Consider the following 19193-nt stretch of genomic DNA (forward strand, 5'->3'; position numbering starts at 1 on the left):
AGTAATGTAGTTATTGTGGCATGAAACTGTGAGAGCAAGGACCCCTTCTGGAATAAGGTAAGACCCTTAAATATTAATAAAATTGCAGTGTTTACATGTCCAATGTTTATTTCCAAGGGAGGATAGGGAGAAAACCAGGCCACACAAATTTCCTCCCAGTCGCCACGGCTTCAAAGAGTCTGCGAACCACGCACGGATACTCGCTCAGTCGCAGAGAAGCTGCTTCGAATTTGGAGTCTGCGTATTCAAAGCCCCTAACTTGGTGGCTTCTCATTTCATCAGACAGATCTTGCGACTCCCGGGTTCAAGCCGAGTACGCTTACCGTTAATCAACCAAGATAGCATTTTCAAAAAAACCAATGTACAAAGCACTTTACAATCTTTATTTGACCCCGCCCTCACAACATCCCTGCGAGGTAGGACGCTAGTCCTCTGGAACGGAGGCTGGAATGAAAGCAGCTCGCCCAAAGTTCACCCAGCGAGTCCAGGGCTAAGGCAGAATTCGAATCCAGGTCTGGGTACTGGGCAGCCGTACTGCCCTCGCCTCAAAAAGGCAGCCCACTGTACAGTCCGGTTCAGCGTCAGGAAAGCCGAGGCAATACTCTACATTGGTGATTACCGGCAAGCGTCTTCGTATATGTACAACTCGGCCGTGATCTGACCCGTCTCTTCGGCCGGCAGTTAATAAGTGTAGCCTTTCCCATACGGCGGTTGCCCCCCGAGATCTTGCATATAGGCTACCCCCTCGTCCAGGTGCGACAGAGGCACGGTGTCCTCCTCGCTGACGTGCCACTCGAACTCGGCCTTCAGGGACGGGCGCTGATTGTCAGGGAAAGCCAGAGAGAAGAGGGCTTCTGGTTCGCACACAAACTTGTACACATAACGCTCACCAGCCACCTGTAAGGCAGGGAGGAGAACGGATGGAAAAGAGAGTACTTCAGCAAGCAGATCTTACAAATAACCCCACATGGATGACGCCAGAACAGAGGTTGGGTGCGTTCTTTGTGCCAGGGCAGCTGTCTACCAGCTCCATCTGGTACGCAGGCTGAGACCCTACCTGCTGCCCGCGGACTGTCTCGCCAGAGTGGTGCATGCTGTGGTTATCCCCCGCTTGGACTACTGCAATGCGCTCTATGCGGGGATGCTTTTGAAGGTGACTCGGAAACTACAACTAATCCCGAATATGGCTTTTGACTAGAAGTGGCCGACCAGGACCATATAACACCAGCCCTAAGGGATCTACGCTGACTCCCAGTACATTTCCGAGCACAATTCAAAGGGTTGGTGCTGACCTTTAAAGCCCTAAACAGCCTCGGCCCAGTATACCTGAAGGAGCGTCTCTACCCCCATTGTTCAGCCCGGACACCGAGGTCCAGCTCCGAGGGCCTTCTGGCTGTTCCCTCCCTGCGAGAAATGAGGTTGCAGGGGACCAGGCAGAGGGCCTTCTCGGTGGTGGCGCCCGCCCTTTGGAACGCCGTCCTATCAGATGTCAAGGAAATAAGTAACTATACAACCCAACATTCTGAGCAGCATCTTTATTGCAGTGTTTTTCAACCTTTTTTGGGCAAAGGCACACTTGTTTCATGAAAAAAATCACGAGGCACACCACCATTAGAAAATGTTAAAAAAATTAACTCTGTGCCTATATTGACTATATATAAAGTAATTCTCTTGAATTTTTCAATTTTTCCCACGGCACACCAGGCAACATCTCGCGGCACACTAGTGTGCCGCGGAACAGTGGTTGAAAAACACTGCTTTATTGGTTCTTTCCCCCTTTTTCATTTCTGTCCATTTTCCTCTCTCCGATTCTTCTTCTTCCTGCTTCTTTCTCTCTTTTTCCCTTTTTCGTAGCTGTTTTTTAGAATAATTTCTATTAACGCACATGCCCCTTCCTAAGCTCAAACTGCACAGGCAGTGGAGGCTAATTTATTGGGGGGGGGGGAGGCACTGCCCCACCGACCTCAGTCTGCCCTCATTCAGCCCCCAACCTGCCAGCCTTCTCACAAGCAGTCTCTGAGGCGACTCTGGCTGTCATCCTCTCTATCCTTAGTCACAGGTTTGACTTTGCAGAATTCGGGGGGGGGGGGGGCGGGACACAAAACTGCACCCAAGCGCAACCCAGCTTCAACTCCGGACAACCGCCCTCCGCTCCAAACGCAAAACCAACCTTTTGCATAATGCCCTTTTCGTAATAGTAGCGAAGAGAGCGGCTCAGCTTGTCGTAGTTCATGGCTGGGCGATTCTTCTGGATGCCCCAAAGCCGCGCCACCTGCAGCCGTGCCCATCAAAGGTGGGGAGCAGACAGAAAAACAATGTCTGGTTTAATTCTATGCCCTTAAAAATGTGCTTTTTTGAGGGGAGGTTGTTCTTATTTTGATTATTCAGTACACCTGAAGGAGCGTCTCCACCCCCCATCGTTCATCCCCGGACACTGAGGTCCAGCTCCGAGGGCCTTCTGGCAGTTCCCCCACTCTGAGAAACGAAGTTACAGGGAACCAGGCAGAGGGCCTTCTCGGTAGTGGCACCCGCCCTGTGGAACGCCCTCCCATCAGATGTCAAGGAAATAAACAACTACCTGACTTTTAGAAAACATCTGAAGGCAGCCCTGTTTAGGGAAGTTTGATGTTTTATCATGTTTTTAATATTCTGTTGAGAGCCACCCAGAGTGGCTGGGGAAACCCAGTCAGATGGGCAGGGGTATAAATAAATTATCATTATCATTTACATGGTGGTGTTATATTCTGATTTTATCTTGTTTTATCCCTGAGACCTGCGGATATAGAGCAGGTATATAAATTCAATAAATAACAATACAGTGGTACCTTGGTACTGTACTCGAGCGGCTTGGCTCCCAAACAAATCAGTTCTCAAGTGCCGCAAAACCGGAAGTAAGCGTTCCGGTTTACAAACGTTTTTCGTAAGCCGAACGTCCGACACGGCTCCTGCAGCCAATTGGAAGCCACGCCTTGGGTTTCGAACGGTTTCAGGAAGAAGAAAGTTTGGATTTGATATCCTGCTTTTCACTACCCGAAGGAGCCTCAAAGCGGCTAACATTCTCCTTTCCCTTCCTCCCCCACAACCAACACTCTGTGAGGTGAGTGGGGCTGAGAGACTTCAGAGAAGTGTGACTAGCCCAAGGTCACCCAGCAGCTGCATATGGAGGAGCGGAGACACGAACCCAGTTCCCCAGATTATGAGTCTACCGCTCTTAACCACTACACCACCCTGGCTCCCGGAACAGATTAAGTTCGAGAACCAGGGTACCACTGTAATGCGAAACAGACCATGTCAAGGAACCTAAGAAATAATAATAATAATAATAATAATAATAATAATAATAATAATAACCCACCACATTCGAACATTGAAGCCTGCTTTTATTTGGGGGTACAAACTAGCTAGCTGGGCAGATGTGAAGCAGGCCTCTGAGTGCACACAGAGTGCTCTTCCCTGTCCAGCAGTGGCCACTGGCACATTTATGGGAGTTGACTTGGGGAAGGAGAAAGGTAGGAGATAACAGCACGCTGTAAATTGCACCAGAATCAAAACTTGGTGGGTAGTATAAAAATTAATTCAACCTTAAACAAGACCCACCTCCTCTGGTTCAATGAGTTTGAATTCCATCCCTCGGCCTGTCCAGGCAATGAAATGGGAGTTGCTTGGGTCGTCCAGCAAAGCTACCAGGAACTGCCAAAGCTGCAGAGACCCCCGCCGTTGATAAGGGGGGCCCTCACGGTACCCACCCCCTTCTTGCTTGATGTCCCCTGCCAAGCACAGCAAGCATAATGAAAACAAGAAGCACCCCAAATGTTACCGGTAACTCTATTTCTTTCAACCGACAAGAAAGGAGGTGCCAGCATCAAGCTTTGCCTAGAACTCCAATTTTTCATTTCCTTCTCGGTAGCAGGGGAAAGGCATGCTGTGCATAAGGTGTGGGGCACCTTTAGCTCGCCAGGTGCTGCCGAACTACAACTCCCATTGGCATGCCTGCTGGGGCTTGTGTGAGTTACAACTGGGGGGGGGGCAAAAGGTTCTCCAATCCTGCTATCTATCTATCTATATATAATGTTCCCATTGCGCACGCGCGGCGGTCACCACCTTGCTCCGTAACCACTGACCATCAGGGAATAACATAGGATAATTAAATTTCAAAAAAAAAACCCACACCTGTCATACCTAAAATAAAGAATAAACGCCCCCCCCCAAAAAAATGGCGCGCCTATTAGATGTCACCAGCAAAACATCGCCCTCTAGCGACAGCTATACTGGTACTGCAGCTAATACAGCTTCCCTCTGGCAGAGCTCCGTCGGCCATTTGCGAGATCGCAAACCGGTAATTGAAAAGTCGGGGGGGGCGGAAAAGAGGGTAATTGAAAACGTGGGGGGGCAATGAGGGTAATTGGAAACGGGGGAGAGAGAAGGGGCAGACGGAAGTTGATTGGGGGGCTGAAAAGAGGGTAATTAAAAACGGGGGGAGAGAAGGGACAGATGGAAGTTGAACGGGGGGGACAGAAAAGAGGGTAATTGAAAATGGGGGGGCCAAAAAAAGTTGAAAACAGCGGGGGAAAGAGGGCAAATGAAAACGGGGTGGGGAGAAGGGGCAGACAGAAGTTGAACGGGGGCCCCGAAAAGAGGGTAATTAAAAACGGGGGGGGGGGGAGAAGGGGCAGATGGAAGTTGAACAGGGGAACTTCTTCAATTTCACAAAATCAGCCGCAGCAACGCGTGGCCAGGTCAGCTAGTGTGTGTGTGTGTGTGTGTGTGTGTGTGTGTGTGTGTGTGTATACTCAAAGCAGTGTTAGAAACTCAGATATACAGTGGTACCTTGGAAGCCGAACGGAAGCCATTCCTGAAGTCCGTTCGACTTCCAAAACGTTCAGAAACCAAGGCGCGGCTTCCGATTGGCTGCAGGAAGCTCCTGCAACCAATTGGAAACTGCGCCGGACATTTGGGTTCCAAAAGAACGTCCACATGCACTTCTGGGCTTGCAGCGTTCGGGAGCCAAAACGTTCCGACTCGCAAGTCGTTCGTTAACCAAGGTACGACTTTATAAGCCAGGTGCCAAATGGCTCCTTAAACCAGGGTTACAGTCACCAAAACGAAATGCCTAATTGCCATTTGGGGGCTAGGTGGCTTGAAAGTTGTTCCGTATTTTGCCGTGTATAAGACTAGGTTTTTTTCCTTAAAAATAATGTCAAAAATTAGGGGGCGTCTTATACACGGATACATCCCCCCCCTATTTTCTTAAACCTGAGTTCCCCCAAATAAGAGGTGTCTTATACATGGGGGCATCTTATAGACGGAAACGCGCCTTTTTGGTTCCTGAAATCCATTCCGATCGTACAGATAAAATATAACGGAGAGAATTCTACAGGATGTGTTGCTAGTATATGAAAGCGGTCCATATCCAAGGATCCCCAAGCATGGCACCTCCAGATGGTTGAGACAGCAGGTGCCATCCTGGCATCTTCGCTTGGTCGCAAGTGGCCGATAGCAGGGTGCAAAAGGCGCCTGGTGAATTTCAAACGTTGGCTCAAAGTTCATCACTCCCTCCATTATCAAACTCAGGTGGTGATTGCCAAGGGCTAAGTAGCCAAAATAAGACCAGTAGCAAACAAAGAGGCAGGAGTCAGTAGCCTATGCTTGGTGGAACCCCAGGTTTTGCAGAGGTATATAAATATTTGCAAAAGACCCCCAAAACAGCCCTAGGGGGACTCAGTAGCATGGAGCCCTGAATGTCCATTGGAAAAGAAAACTATAAAATCGTGGCTGGGTGGAAGGGAAAACAGAGGGAGCATCTTGGAAACTAGTGTGGTTAGCTGGTACCCGGAATAGGAGCACTCCCATTAGAAGATGGAGATACGCTGCAACATTTTGTTGCAGGTTTTCCATGTTACTTCATATATTCCAGGACAGATAAGAGTCTGGCAATAAGACAGATTCCCGAGCTAAGACTTGCTTCAAATTAAGCCCTGGAAGAGAGTAAGAATTTTACCTTATATAAAATAACTGCAGCACAAAGTTTATAGGCAACTCCAAACTTATTCTGGAGTTACGCTCCGGGGTTGGTTTGTGGGAATACGTTTTAAGGTGCTCCTGCACCTGTTTGCTTTATGTTTTCTTTAAGGTAACCTTCCGCACATCGCAAGGAAGGTAAAGGATCCGGCAGAAGGTTTGCTGCCTGGATCCCTCCGCGCTGGGGGCAAAGCGCGCCAATTTAGCCAATGTAACAGTCAGTTAGGAGTTTCCCACCCAGAAACTAGCCTAGAGACAACGTTGTGATTGGTTCATGTTAATGTTGTGACGATGTTTAACTTCCTAATAAATAGCCTCTGCTCTCTGTAGCGTGTGTGGAGAACGCGCGAGACAAGCCAGAGAGAAACCGAAAGAGAAACCAAGCCGCACAGAGCAGTTGAGAGCTTCTTCACCATTGACTGCAGTCTCTTAGTCTTTATATCTTTTATTTCAAAAACGTTTATTTGGCCTTCTAAGTTTTGGCCACTACTTAGCTTAGCCTATCTTTCCTATCCGGAAACCTCCGGAATCTCCCGAACCTTCAGAAACCTTCGGAAACCTTCAGAAACCTCCAGAACTCACGACAACTACCTTCAGATCATAGCCAGCAGACCCTTTCACGGACAGTGGGAGCAGGAACTCCGGGATTACTGGTCGTCCCATCTGCTGGCTATCCCCACAGTGGTTCCTAAAGCCAAAATTATGTACAGTCGTACCTCCGCTTACTCATCCCTCGGGATACATAAACTTTGGAATGTGAACGCAGCAAACCCGGAAGTATTTTTCTGGGTTTCACCACGCGTGCATGCGCAGCAGTCCTCCGGTTGCGAATTCCTCAGAATGCGGCAGGACCTCCGGAACAGATCCCATTCGCAACCGTTTCAAAACACATTGGGCTCCATGGCGGGTGGGATTGCCAAATTCTTTCCCCCTAGATGCTCACCCCCTTTTTACTCATCAATGAGGTAAGACGCAATGGCCTAGCACCTTGCTCCAACACACACACACACACACCTCGATTATAATCTGGATTTCACATTTAATTTTTCCAGTTCTAGTTCCACCTGAATTTCCAGAGAGGAAGGCGGTGTAGATCATTGCTCTGGTTCTGATGAGAAGATTCGATTGCTTCCTTACCAGAACCATGCACATGACAAAAGGCCCTACATTTAAATGCCGCAAATCTCCAAGGCTGTAAAAGACTTGGGCTTTTCTTCCTATGCATGGAGGGATTGTGATCTGGGGCTGATAGCTGGACATTCTGGTTCAGATTTCTTTAAATTGTTTGTTTTAGAGAATGCTGAATTCATGCAAAACGTTTCCTTAGCTCAATCAGGCAGCCTTTGAAAAGATGGGGGGGGGGGTGCCCAGTGGTACAGCTCATATACCCCAGGGCAATTGCGTATCTGACCTTCAAACTTCTCAGGGACGACGCAGACGTCATCAGCGAACGGCCGCGCCTGTTTCTCATAACTGTACCCTGTGAAAAGAAGAACACATCAGCAGGGCGTGCTGATTCCCCCCCTCACTTTCTTTCTTTTTTATAAGAATTTATTGGGTTTTCCACATAAAAAACAACAACAAATAAACACATTCAATCAACATATAAAACAAATACAACAGAAACTAACAAAAACTAATACATACCTCAACAAAACCGGAACACGGGAATCTATTCATTATAATCTCATTTCAAATCTTGTTTGGGGGGGACTTCCCCCGTTCTGTCTTCTGCGTTCAAATTCTAATTAATTTACTTTTAAGTAACTTTGTAATTTAACAATCATTCACCATAAATCTTAAACTTCAAATAAACATCTTATACATCTTATATCATCTTATATCATCCAACTTATTATTATCACATAAAATCATACTCTGAATCTTGACTTCTTATATCCTTTTTTCTCTTAGTAAAACTATTGCTGTTATTACTTCTAATTCCTACCTTAAAAATATGATAATCATAACATTATTATAAAAAAACACCTAAACATTTCTTCCCTTCTCCAAATCTTATGTTTCCCTCTGACGTCGGAGTACCATGGTTAGCCTTCCTGATAAATCTCATAAATTCCTCCCCCCCCCCAACTTTCACATTCCAAAAATGAGGGGTTCTAAAAACGTTTAACCTGGATTCAAAAAGATAGCTTGGCTAAATGAACATAATTCAGTTTTGCTTGGTGAATAACTGCATAGAAACAGATCTGACTTGCAGTAGTTCCTGTTTGGGGGATGATTGACTGAATCATCAACCAGGGTTAGCTGCCAAAACCTTCTTTCCAGGGCTCCAGATTGGCTGGGACAGGTCACGTGCTCCTCCCAATGCTCCAGGTTGGCTGGGAGTGATCACATGACAACCGCTCACCCCTATAAAAGCTTCTAACGCCACATGAATCCCCTTGGTGTTGCCCAACCAGGGCTGTGTGACATGGAAACTTGCTTTTCTTACTGGTCCGTATGTACTGCAGCTGAACTCAAAATACAGAAAACATAGGGCAGATCCTTTCCTGAGTGTACAAACCTGCCTTTTACTAGTCAGCCTGGCCACGTGTGTAGACTGAGAAACGGCTAGGCTAACAGCCCAGCTAATAGGAGATATTGGCTTGCGGACAAGAAAAGGCCTTTAAGGAAAATGCCTCACCTAGTGTGCCGTCGGGGTTGGAATGTCCTGGGAAGGGTTCCACATTCATATACATCGAATGGCAGCTCGGGACATCTATAAGACAGACACAAAGAAACACAAGACAAACAGGTCAAATCAGTAATGATACACTGGGCGAGAGACTTTGGGTATCATATACAACTTACAGCTTGGGAGAAGTTACAGAATTTAAGGTTCTCAGCATGTCGGCAAAAATGTATAAAACACGCTCAAATGTATGCTGGAAATGTAAGGAAAAAGAAGGCACCTTCTATCATATGTGGCAGTAAAAGGATTTTGGGAAATGATATATAACGAGTTGATTTTTTTTAAAAAATAACCTTTGCTAAAAAAAAAAAAAAAACCTTTTAGGAATTCTAAGTGCCGAAATCCCAAGGGAGCAGAAAAGACTATTTATTATGCGACCACGGCTGTGCGGATGTTATTGGCCCAGAGATGGAAAGAAGATAAAGTCCCGACCAGAGAAGGATGGCAGATCAAGTTGATGGATTATGCCGAAATGGCTAAAATGACCAGAAGAAGTAGAAATCAGGAAGACCAAAATTTTAATAAGGAATGGGGATTTTTTTAAAAAAACTTATCTTAAAACCGTTAGCAGGATTGGAATATCACTTGTAGTTTAAGGCTGAATTCTGGACACAAATGGAGATGTAAAAGATTTGGAACATCGTGAAAGATGCAGCAGGAAATGATTAACAATAGGACCCACAAAGGGGAGGATGGAAGTCCAGGAGATTGCTTGGAATCTTGTTTTTATGATTTATGTTTGATATATCACTGTAAAATTTTAATATGAAAAACAAACAACAACAACGATGATGATGGCTGTCAACCTTCCCTTTTTTGTGGGAAATTCCCCTATCATGATAGGGGAATTTCCCGCCAAAAAAAAGGGAAGATTGATAGCTATGATAATAATGACAGACACAAATTGCTGGGTTGAGTAGGCAGGATTCGGCTTCCACCCTCCAGAGGTGCAAATCCTAAAAGTGCTCTTTTTGCCCCACAAGCCTGCCCCCCTCCTGCATTTAAAGCCCAACACTGAAGTGCGGCTCCGAACAACAGTGTGTTTCAAATGCATGGGTTAAATGTTTAAAAGTTGGTGTTATAGGAATTCTAAGGCCTTATGGGGGTGTGTGAGCACCCTGTTGCAACAGTTTAATAAAGATCAGGCTTGCTAGCTGCTTTGCTTCTCATCATTCTCTGGCTGGCCTCTTATTTTCTCCTACCGATGAGAGAACCTACATAAGGACTCTATATGGGCTCTTGGGTATCCCATAAGGCAGGCATGTCCAACAGGTAGATCGTGATCTACTGGCAGATCACTGGACGTCTGTGGTAGATCACTGGTAGATCAGTGGCTCCCCCCAAAGAAGCTAAAAAACTTTGGCTGCCCTAAAACAACCTCAACTTCTTTGCCCTGCACCCCTAAAATGACCTGAACCACCAAAAAAGGGCTTTCCTTCCTTAAAAAAAGCTCAATGTCACTTTCCTCCTCCCTAAAGAAGCTCAACAACTTTTACGTGAACCCCAAAAAACAGAGCTTTCCTTCCTAAAAAAAGCTCTGACCTGAACCCCCCAAAAGTGGGCAGATCACTGCCAGTTTTTAACTCTGTGAGTAGATCGCAGTCTCTTGGAAGTTGGCCACCCCTGCCATAAGGGAAAAGGACCGGTTTTTTTCTTATAACGTTGGTTAGAGGGGCTTCTCTGCCGCACTCTCCCCAAAGCAGCCTGCGGTTTTGCAAGGTTCAGCGGAGAGGAAAGGGTAGACCAGGAAAAGCCTTTAAAGGCAGCCCATGGAGAAAATTAAGGGCTGCCGGAAAGAGGGGGCTGGGTTTTTCCCCCCGGCTTCTCTGGCAGCTAAACAAACCCCTGTTCCGCCCAGGCATTTCGACGCCCCAGGCTCGGAAGTTGCATGCCCAGACTTTCTTCCCTCTGGGCTTCAAGCCAAGCAAGATTTGGCTCCGGTTACCAGCCTGTGCGCTGATGTCAGCTGCCCATAAGGAGAGCAGCCTTGCTGTAATCCGACACCCCGCCAGCCCAGAGAGCCCAGTTCCTGTGCCTCCATTTTGTGAATGAAATTCCTTTCTGCTCCATTCAGAAACAGGAGGGCTCCCTGCCAGGATGCAGAGGCGTGCGCCGGGGGGGGGGGGGTAGGGTGGCGGCTCGGCTCGAGGTTATGCAACGCAACGCAATGCAACGCCAGGCCTCGGGAAGAAGCACAGCAGCGCCTCTTCGCTCCCTCCCTGCCAGTATTTGGAGGTCGCAAAATGTCACGCCACCCCAGAGCGGAATAACTGCGTGCCATCAGGGTTTGATAAGCCTGAAAAGGGAAGGTGCAATTTAAGCAAGGGGGGGGGGTAGATGGAAAGGAAATCTCGACAACGTCACATGACAGATAAAAGTCCCCGGCCAAATGAAAGGGTTGCCAGTTTCTTTTTGTACACAGAAAAGTACAGCGGTACCTCGGTTCCCAAACTTAATCCGTTCTGGAAGTCGGTTCCAAAACCAAAGCGTTCCAAAACCAAGGCGCGCTTTCCCATGGAATGGAATGCAAAACGGATTAATCCGTTCCAGGCTTTTAAAAACAACCCCCTAAAACAGCAATTTGACATGAATTTTACTAACGAGACCATGGATCCGCAGTCACACAATCAGTCAATCAATCAATCAATCAATCAATCAGTAGCTGGACTTGGTTCACACAGTCACAAAAACAAAACAAAAAAAAAAAAGCCAGGGAAATAGAAATGCAAAATAAATAGCAAAAACAGATAGAGCTCAGCGTGGCACTCAAATCGGAAGCGCAACACTCAAAACGGAGCATGTTCGGCTTCTGAAAAAGGTTCGCAAACCAGAACACTTACATACGGGTTTGCAGTGTTTGGGTTCCAGGTTGTTTTGAGTACCAAGCCATTTGAGAACCAAGGAGCAGCGATGCTGGGCCGGATGAGCTGTGCGTGCGCGCCATTTCCGCGCATGCGCAGCCCCCCCGACGTGCGTTGTGACGTTGCAAAGCCCCTCCCCCAGTGGGGTGCCTCCGTCCCGCCGCCCCGGGTGGCGCGGAGGCTTCCTCTGCCACTGCTCAATATTCTTCTTCTTTTGAGGGAACAACGACAAAATAAGTCTATAAGCTATCCAACTTTCTTTCTTTCTTTCAAGAAAGCCACAGGTCACTTTCAAGCAGGCAGCACCTCTCCTCCCCCCTTTCCCTTTCTTTGACTGAGAGGAAATCTTTTCTTTCTTTATTCATTTTCTTTTACTTCTCAGCCTGGAATGTTTCTGTGCTCGGTTTCATAGCTTGCAAGCTAATGAGCCTGTGAGATCTGATCAAAAGGTGGCGGGTGTTTTTTAGGCAAGAGGCGGGTGGCGCTGTGGGTTAAACCACAGCGCCTAGGGCTTGCCGATCAGAAGGTCAGGGGTTCGAATCCCCGCGACGGGGTGAGCTCCCGTTGCTCGGTCCCTGCTCCTGCCCACCTAGCAGTTCGAAAGCACGTCAAAGTGCAAGTAGATAAATAGGTACCGCTCCGGCGGGAAGGTAAACGGCGTTTCCGTGCGCTGCTCTGGTTTGCCAGAAACAGCTTAGTCATGCTGGCCACATGACCCGGAAGCTATATGCCAGCTCCCTCGGCCAATAAAGCGAGATGAGCGCCGCAACCCCAGAGTCGTCCACGACTGGACCTAATGGTCAGGGGTCCCTTTACCTTTACCCTCCTCTCCGCATCTCACTGTGGAGGGATAGTGTTAACTTACGCACTGCAAGATCTCTGAATAAGTTCTTCTAGGGCCAGCTCCAGCTACAAACCTCCTACAAACCTCTTATCCCCTGCCCTGGATAAACAACACCCCCTCCAGTGAGATTGGTCCTCTTATTCAGTTTTTTCAATAGCCTTCCAAGACCACAGTGGGGATCAAACTGGGCCTTGGCTTTTTTGTATCTATTGAACGGTCCCACTTAATCATACTTTCCTTTTCCTTTTCTTTATTTAAATAATAATAATAAGAAGCCCTGTTTAGGCAGGCTTTTAATGTTTAATAGATTATTGCGTTTTAGTGTTCTGTTGGAAGGTGCCCAGAGTGGCTGGGGAAACCCAGCCAGATGGGTGGGGTATAAATAATAAATTTACGGGCGGGGCAGCCCCACGAGCCGCTGCTCGCTCGGCGGTTCGCTTGGTCACCGCGGGAGCAGCAGGGGCGGGGTGCCGGGTAGCGGGGAGGGGTGGGAGGGGACAGGGAGAGTCACCCCCCTCCCCTGGAACCCGGGGCTCCCTGCCCCCTACACCCCTCCCTTGCTACGCCATTGCTGAGATGGTTAAGACCACTGGCTTTGGGGAAGCAGTTGAGTGTGGGATGGAACGCTGCAAGCTTTCAAGATTCATCAAAAAGTGATAGTTGGCTGATGAAGAATTCTATGAACCCGAAAAGCTTGTACAGCATTTCCATAACATAATCAATAGCTTAAGGAAAAAAGCAGCTTTTAAAAAACACACAAACCAGGCTGTGTGATTGTGCATGACAAGACTTTTTTTAGTTGAACACATACACCGTGTCAACAACCCCCCCCCCCAAAAAAAACCATGGTCAATGGTTACAGCTAGATGGACACAGTCTTCCCTGCTCATGCTATAAGGTATAAAGTAGATCATTCAGGGCTAAACTTCTATTTAACTCTGTAAGACGCTGAAGCCATTTAGCTTGTCAGGGCACCTCTGCTCACCACCCTCCAAAAGTTGTTGGGACTCCAACTCCCATCAGGCCTGGCCAGGGATGATGGGAGTTGTAGTGCAGAAAATATCTGGAGGGCAACCAATCAGCTACGCCATTTATCATCAGCCCTTTTTTACATTCCTCCTCCCTCGATACAAGAAGGAGAAAACATTGCAAAGTATGAAAATGCAGGGGAATGGGGAAGAAAGAGGCTCCGTGGGCTAAATAAAAGTTAGCAGCCTGACAGACAATTAACTTGGCTTCTTTTTCCACCCCCATCCCCCAAACTCTGTGTTCCTGAACATGTGCAGATAATTTTTTTTTTCTTTTTAAAAACGTATTCTTTTCCAGGAGTCTGCAGTCCCCCTTTTTCCTCTGGGAAACTGCTTTCCTATTCCTGCATGAAAAGGGGAGTCAACTTTGGCTTTTCAGATGTTGACTCCAGCTCCCATCATTCCCCAGCCGACATGGGCAATGGACCAGGATGGATGGGAACTGTATTCTCAAACATCAGAAGGGCTGTAGGTTAGCCATTCCTAGTAAAAAAAAAAAAAAAAAAACCAAAGCCAATCAGGACCACTTCCAAGTTTCGTTGGGAGTTTGCTGGCTTTGTCCCAGCAAAGGAAGATTGGATACAAAAACCTACGGAATATGCAGAAATGGCAAAACTTACTGGAAGAATAAGAAATCAGGATAACAATCTTTTTTTATAAAAGAATGGAAATGTTTTACTGAATATTTACAGATAAATTGTAAACAGATAAGAACACTGGCAGGATTATTGTAGTAACCTGCAGTTTGATAACAGTACAGTGATACCTCTTGTTGCGTCCGTTGCGGGTTGCGTTTTTGCGGGTTGCGAACACGGCAAACCCAGAAGTGTTTACTTCCGGGTTTCGCCGTGAGGTCTGTGCATGCACAGAAGCATTCTGCGCAGTTCGCGCATGCGCAGAAGCACGATATGGCGCTTCCGCGCATGCGCGATATCGCCGCTCGGGATGCAGACTTTTCGGTGTGCAAACGGCACCCCAGAACGGATCGTGTCCGCATCCCGAGGCACCACTGTATATATTTAAAGTAGATGAAGAAACGCGCAAATTATGATAATTTGGATAGGCAGAAGATACTAAAAATAAATTTACGGATCTGCAGAAAGAGCGGGGGAAGGAAGTCAAGTTCTGAATGTTAAAATGATTGTAGAATTAGTGAAATGCATAAACCTGAAAAGCATAATTTTTTTTAAGGACCACTTCCAGGTTTTGCGTGCCCTGTGCATGATACCCGAACCACACCCCAGCCTTCAGAAGAGGGGCCCCACCAAGATGACTCTGCAGGGTTAATGGGCTTTGATACGCTGTGCTGAAGAAAAATATTAGTGCATCTCATGTCTCGCGCGCACACACACCCCATAATTCAGCCCGACTCTCTCACCACCTACCTGCATCAAAAGCATAGTCCATTTGCTCCTGCTTGATGACTACTCCTGCCGCGTACCGGGAGCTGCCACCGGCCCCCAGCGGATTCGCCTGGTCATACATTGGGTCATGGAACTCCTGCTTGAAACCCTGGGCAGGGTATGGGAGGCATGGGGCAGACAGCGGGCGCTGATAAGCCGGAGGTGCGTCCGATCCCAAGGCTTGAGAGGTGGGGAAGGATTGGCCCATCTCGCCACGCAGCTGATACGAGGAGCTGGGAGGAGGACAGAAAGACAGTGGGCACAGAATAACAGGATTACAGACTTTGAGGGAACCCTGGTGATCCTCTAGTCTCACCCCCCCACCCGGTGCTGGGTGCAACTACAGGCATTCTGCTTAAAACGCCTCCAGCAAAAGCTAACATTTAAGAAACACACTACAGTCGTACCTTGGAAGTCGAATGGAATCCGTTCCGGAAGTCCATCCGACTTCCAAAACGTTCGGAAACCAAAGCACGGCTTCTGATTGGCTGCAGGAAGCTCCTGCAGCCAATCAGAAGCCCTGTCGGATGTTCGGCTCCCAAGAAATAGTTCGCAAACTGGAACAGTCACTTCCGGGTTTGCGGCGTTCAGGAGCAAAAATGTTTGAGAACTAAGCTGTTCAAAAACCAAGATACGACTGTACAAGCTGGCCAGCTCCCCCATACAAAGCGATGTGAGTGTACAGCCACCACCCTTTTGTAGAATTGCAGAACTGTGGAGTTGGAAGGGACCCTGAGGGTCATCTAGTCCAACCCCCTGCAATGCAGGAATCTTTTGCCTAACATGGGGCTCAAACCCACGACCCTGAGATTCAGAGTCTCCTGCTCTACCGACGGAGCTATCACCCATCTTGCAGCAAAGGCTCCCAGGCACGCAAACAATGGGAGTCTGGAATGCCAGGTGAATTCAGCAGGGCTTAGCTGCAGATAAGCTTCTATACTGCTCAACGTCTCCAAGCAGCCCGAGTTTCTGGTCTTCGGCATGCCGGGTTGGGAAGGTGCCAAACAGGCTAACTGGTTGGGAACAGGCCGGGACTAGTTGGGGCTTAGCCATACCCCAGAAAAAATTGCATTGGAAGTGAAAAGTGAGCATGATACTCAGCTCTTCCCCAGACTGGAGATTTCTATATCTGTCTTCCTGTCTCTCTCTCTCTATCTCTTTGCTGGGTTTGGATTATGGGACGGCGATTATGGGATGGGGCAGAGGAGCTTCCTGGAAGTTTGTTTGCATTCTAAAATTAACCCGTTCTGGGTAGGGATGTGTTAGCCCGTCACACACAGAGTGTGTTGTGAAACCTCTAAGACTAACATATGTAAGGTAAAGGTAAAGGACCCCTGGACGGTTAAGTCCAGTCAAAGGCAACTATGGGGTTGTGGCGCTCATCTCGCTTTCAGGCCGAGGGAGCCGGCGTTTGTCCACATACAGCTTTCTGGGTCATGTGGCTAGCATGACTAAACTGCTTCTGGCGCAACGGAACACCGTGAGGGAAACCAGAGCGCACGGAAATACTGTCTACCTTCCTGCCGCAGCAGTACCTATTTATCTACTTGCACTGGCGTGCTTTCGAACTGCTAGGCTGGCAGGAGCTGGGACAGAGAAACGGGAGCTCACCCCATTGCGGGGATTCAAACCGCCGACCTTCTGATCGGCAGTCCCAAGAGGCTCAGTGGTTTAAGACCACAGCGCCAGATGTGGGGTACCCTTTGGCCCTCCAGATATTGCAGAACTACAATTCCACCATCCCCGGTCGTTGGCTATGCTTCCAAGGCCTGATGGGAGCTGTGGTTCAACAGCATCTGGAGAGGAGGAGGACCATGGGCTCCACTTTGAGCTCCTTGGAAGAAAAGGTGTTATAGAAATATGATAAATAAAAATAAAATATATACATCCAAAAGGTAGGGTAAAGCTTTTCTAAAACAAGAGTCGAGGTTCAGGGAGCTGTTTCCCAGCCCCAGCCACTAAAAATAAATAAAATTTTAAATGTAGGGACCCTGCCCAAGCGATGGGGAACCTGCAGCTCTCCATATGTTGTTGGACTAGAACACCCATAATGTCTGCCCATTTGTGGACCAGCAATAGGTGGACGGCCACAGCTTCCCCCTCCTTGCCCTACCCACTAGCAATCCAGTTGACTACTTAGCTCAGGATCTGGTAGTTTTTAAAGCAACAGGACCACATATGTGGCACCCTCTTCCCCAGAGGCCCACCAGAGCCCTAGTCTGAGCATATGTCGGAGGATGTATTATTGCAGTCAAACCAACAATTCATGTTTTGCTAGAGAGGCGTATGAAGGGGCTGAGGCTCACAGAGCTCTCCTGTAAAATATGCTAGAGAGAACTCCGTGAGATCACTTCCTCTGTCTGCCTTGGCAAGAAGCTGTGACACTACATAACAGCGCAGACAGGATCCGTTCCGGAGCTCCGGTCAGATCCCAAGTTTTCCGCAACCAGAGGTGCCTGTTCTGCGCATGCGTGCAGAGCGCTCATGCGCATCCACGTGGCGAAACCGGAAAAATACTTCTGGGTTTGCCGTGCACGTATCCCGAAGGATACATAACCGGAGGTGAACCTAAGTAGAGGTACCACTGTACCTCCTTCCTGCCTCCTCCATCTTCATCGGGCTTCCAAGCTGACCACATGTGCATGTCTGAGCTCACCATTTTTTTAACTTGGATTTTGTACTTTTGTAACTTAGTAGTTATAAGCCTGCCTTCAAATTGCTACTGTAATCGCTGCTTCAATGCCTAGATTAGGTAAGTAAATGCCGTATTTTTCGCTCCATAGGACGTACTGGACCATAGGGCGCACCTCATTTTTAGAGGAGGAAACCAGGGGAAAAAATATTTTGCTGGTTTTCCTCCTCTAAAAGCCCTGTTTTTTTGAGGATCAGCTAAAAGTTTTGCAGCTTTTTTGCAAAGGGAAAAGCCCTGGGGTTTTTTGAGGATCAGCTAAATGTTTTGCAGCTTTTTTTTTGCAAAGGGGGAAAAGCAAAGAGGAAAAGCCCCATTTTTATGGGGTTCAACTCACATTTATGAAAAATCTTAAGGAAAGGGAGCAGTTTCTACTGTTTCCAGACAGATAATCTAATCAGCCAGTCACATGTCCTGGGGAAACAAACAACCTCCCTCTGCAGCACATTCAACAAAGGAGGGCGGGGCTGAAAGGGAGCCGGGACTCTTATCTCTCTCCCGATCTCTTGCTGATCAGCTGCTGAGCGGGTCCTTTCAACATCCCCTTTTCTCTTTGTAAAAAAAAAAAAAGCACAATCTGCTTTTGACCCCTGGGCAATTTAGCTCCAGGGACCACTATTCGCTCCATAAGACGCACAGATATTTCCCCTTACTTTCCAGGAGGAAAAAGTGCGTCTTATGGAGCGAAAAATACGGCACTTTTATTTCTTCACAAAACAGTGTGTGTGTGATTGTTGTTGTTTTTTAAGGGGAAGGGGTAATACCAGGAAAATCCAGCCTGCCTTCAAAGCATCCTGGGTTATTGTTTCTAGAAGGTTAAATCCACCTTGTCTTAGCTTCCAAGTTTAACCCGCAAAGGATGCTACTCTGATGATCTCGCTAATGTGAGCAAGGAAGGGTGGCAACTAGGCAACTATATCCTCTCCTAGTGTCTACATCCATCCCTACAGAAACATTAAAGTCTTTCAAGGACTCCTGGCATTTGCTGGCTGGGAGGCCAATCTTGAGCCTTCAGGATTGGTTGGGATGCATTGAAAAATGATACCTACTCAATGCCATGGCTCACCTGTGCTCCATAAGGTACGCCCGTCCGGGCGCAGCCTGGGGTAGGCCGTGGGAGCTCACAAAGTTTGACTCTTGCCTAGAGAAATACGCAGACATCAGTTGCAGATGGATACACATCTTACTTGCTCCCACCGACCTCCTCCACTTATCCCAGCATAACCCGGACACATGGTAACTGGTGCGATTCTCAAACAGTTGCTCGTTTTTCTTAGCGACCTCATTCTCCAGCTACAGATCGTTACGTAGCCAACAGGGTGGATTTGATTTAAATCCAATCAATTTAAATCACGAGTCAGTAAGACTTTTTTTAAATCATATTTTTTTTACAGAAAGACTCATTCTTGCTGGTATAATCTTAATATTTGCAACCAGATGAAAGTTTCATTTTTGGAATAATACATTTCCAGAGTAGTTTTTACAGTTATATCAAAAAACAACTGATTTGGTTATAACAAAATAAAAATTCCTTCCAGTAGCACCTTAGAGACCAACTAAGTTTGTTCTTGGTATGAGCTTTTGTGTGCATGCACACTTCTTCAGATACCAAAAGCTCATACACGAAAGTTCATACCAAGAACAAACTTAGTTGGTTT

General features: G+C 47.4%; 1 protein-coding gene across 3 annotated transcripts in view; it reads right to left on the bottom strand.

Moving 5' to 3' along the window:
• Positions 1 to 362: 362 nt before the first annotated feature.
• The window catches only part of ETV4 (ETS variant transcription factor 4), a 40833-nt gene continuing 22002 nt past the window's right edge, over positions 363 to 19193 (bottom strand). For 2 of the 3 annotated variants that reach the window (XM_033170303.1, XM_033170302.1), the window contains exons 7-13: positions 18602 to 18676; positions 14829 to 15079; positions 8663 to 8737; positions 7430 to 7498; positions 3598 to 3767; positions 2171 to 2272; positions 363 to 897 (exon numbers count right to left, since the gene is read on the bottom strand). In XM_033170303.1, the coding sequence (XP_033026194.1) occupies positions 682 to 897; positions 2171 to 2272; positions 3598 to 3767; positions 7430 to 7498; positions 8663 to 8737; positions 14829 to 15079; positions 18602 to 18676 (958 nt within the window). In that variant the 3' untranslated portion in view covers positions 363 to 681. The remainder of the gene's footprint in view (positions 898 to 2170; positions 2273 to 3597; positions 3768 to 7429; positions 7499 to 8662; positions 8738 to 14828; positions 15080 to 18601; positions 18677 to 19193) is intronic. The other variant, XM_033170304.1, reaches the window with a different exon arrangement.

The sequence above is a fragment of the Lacerta agilis genome, chromosome 14 (assembly GCF_009819535.1).
Source record: "Lacerta agilis isolate rLacAgi1 chromosome 14, rLacAgi1.pri, whole genome shotgun sequence".
Lineage (NCBI taxonomy): Eukaryota > Metazoa > Chordata > Lepidosauria > Squamata > Lacertidae > Lacerta > Lacerta agilis.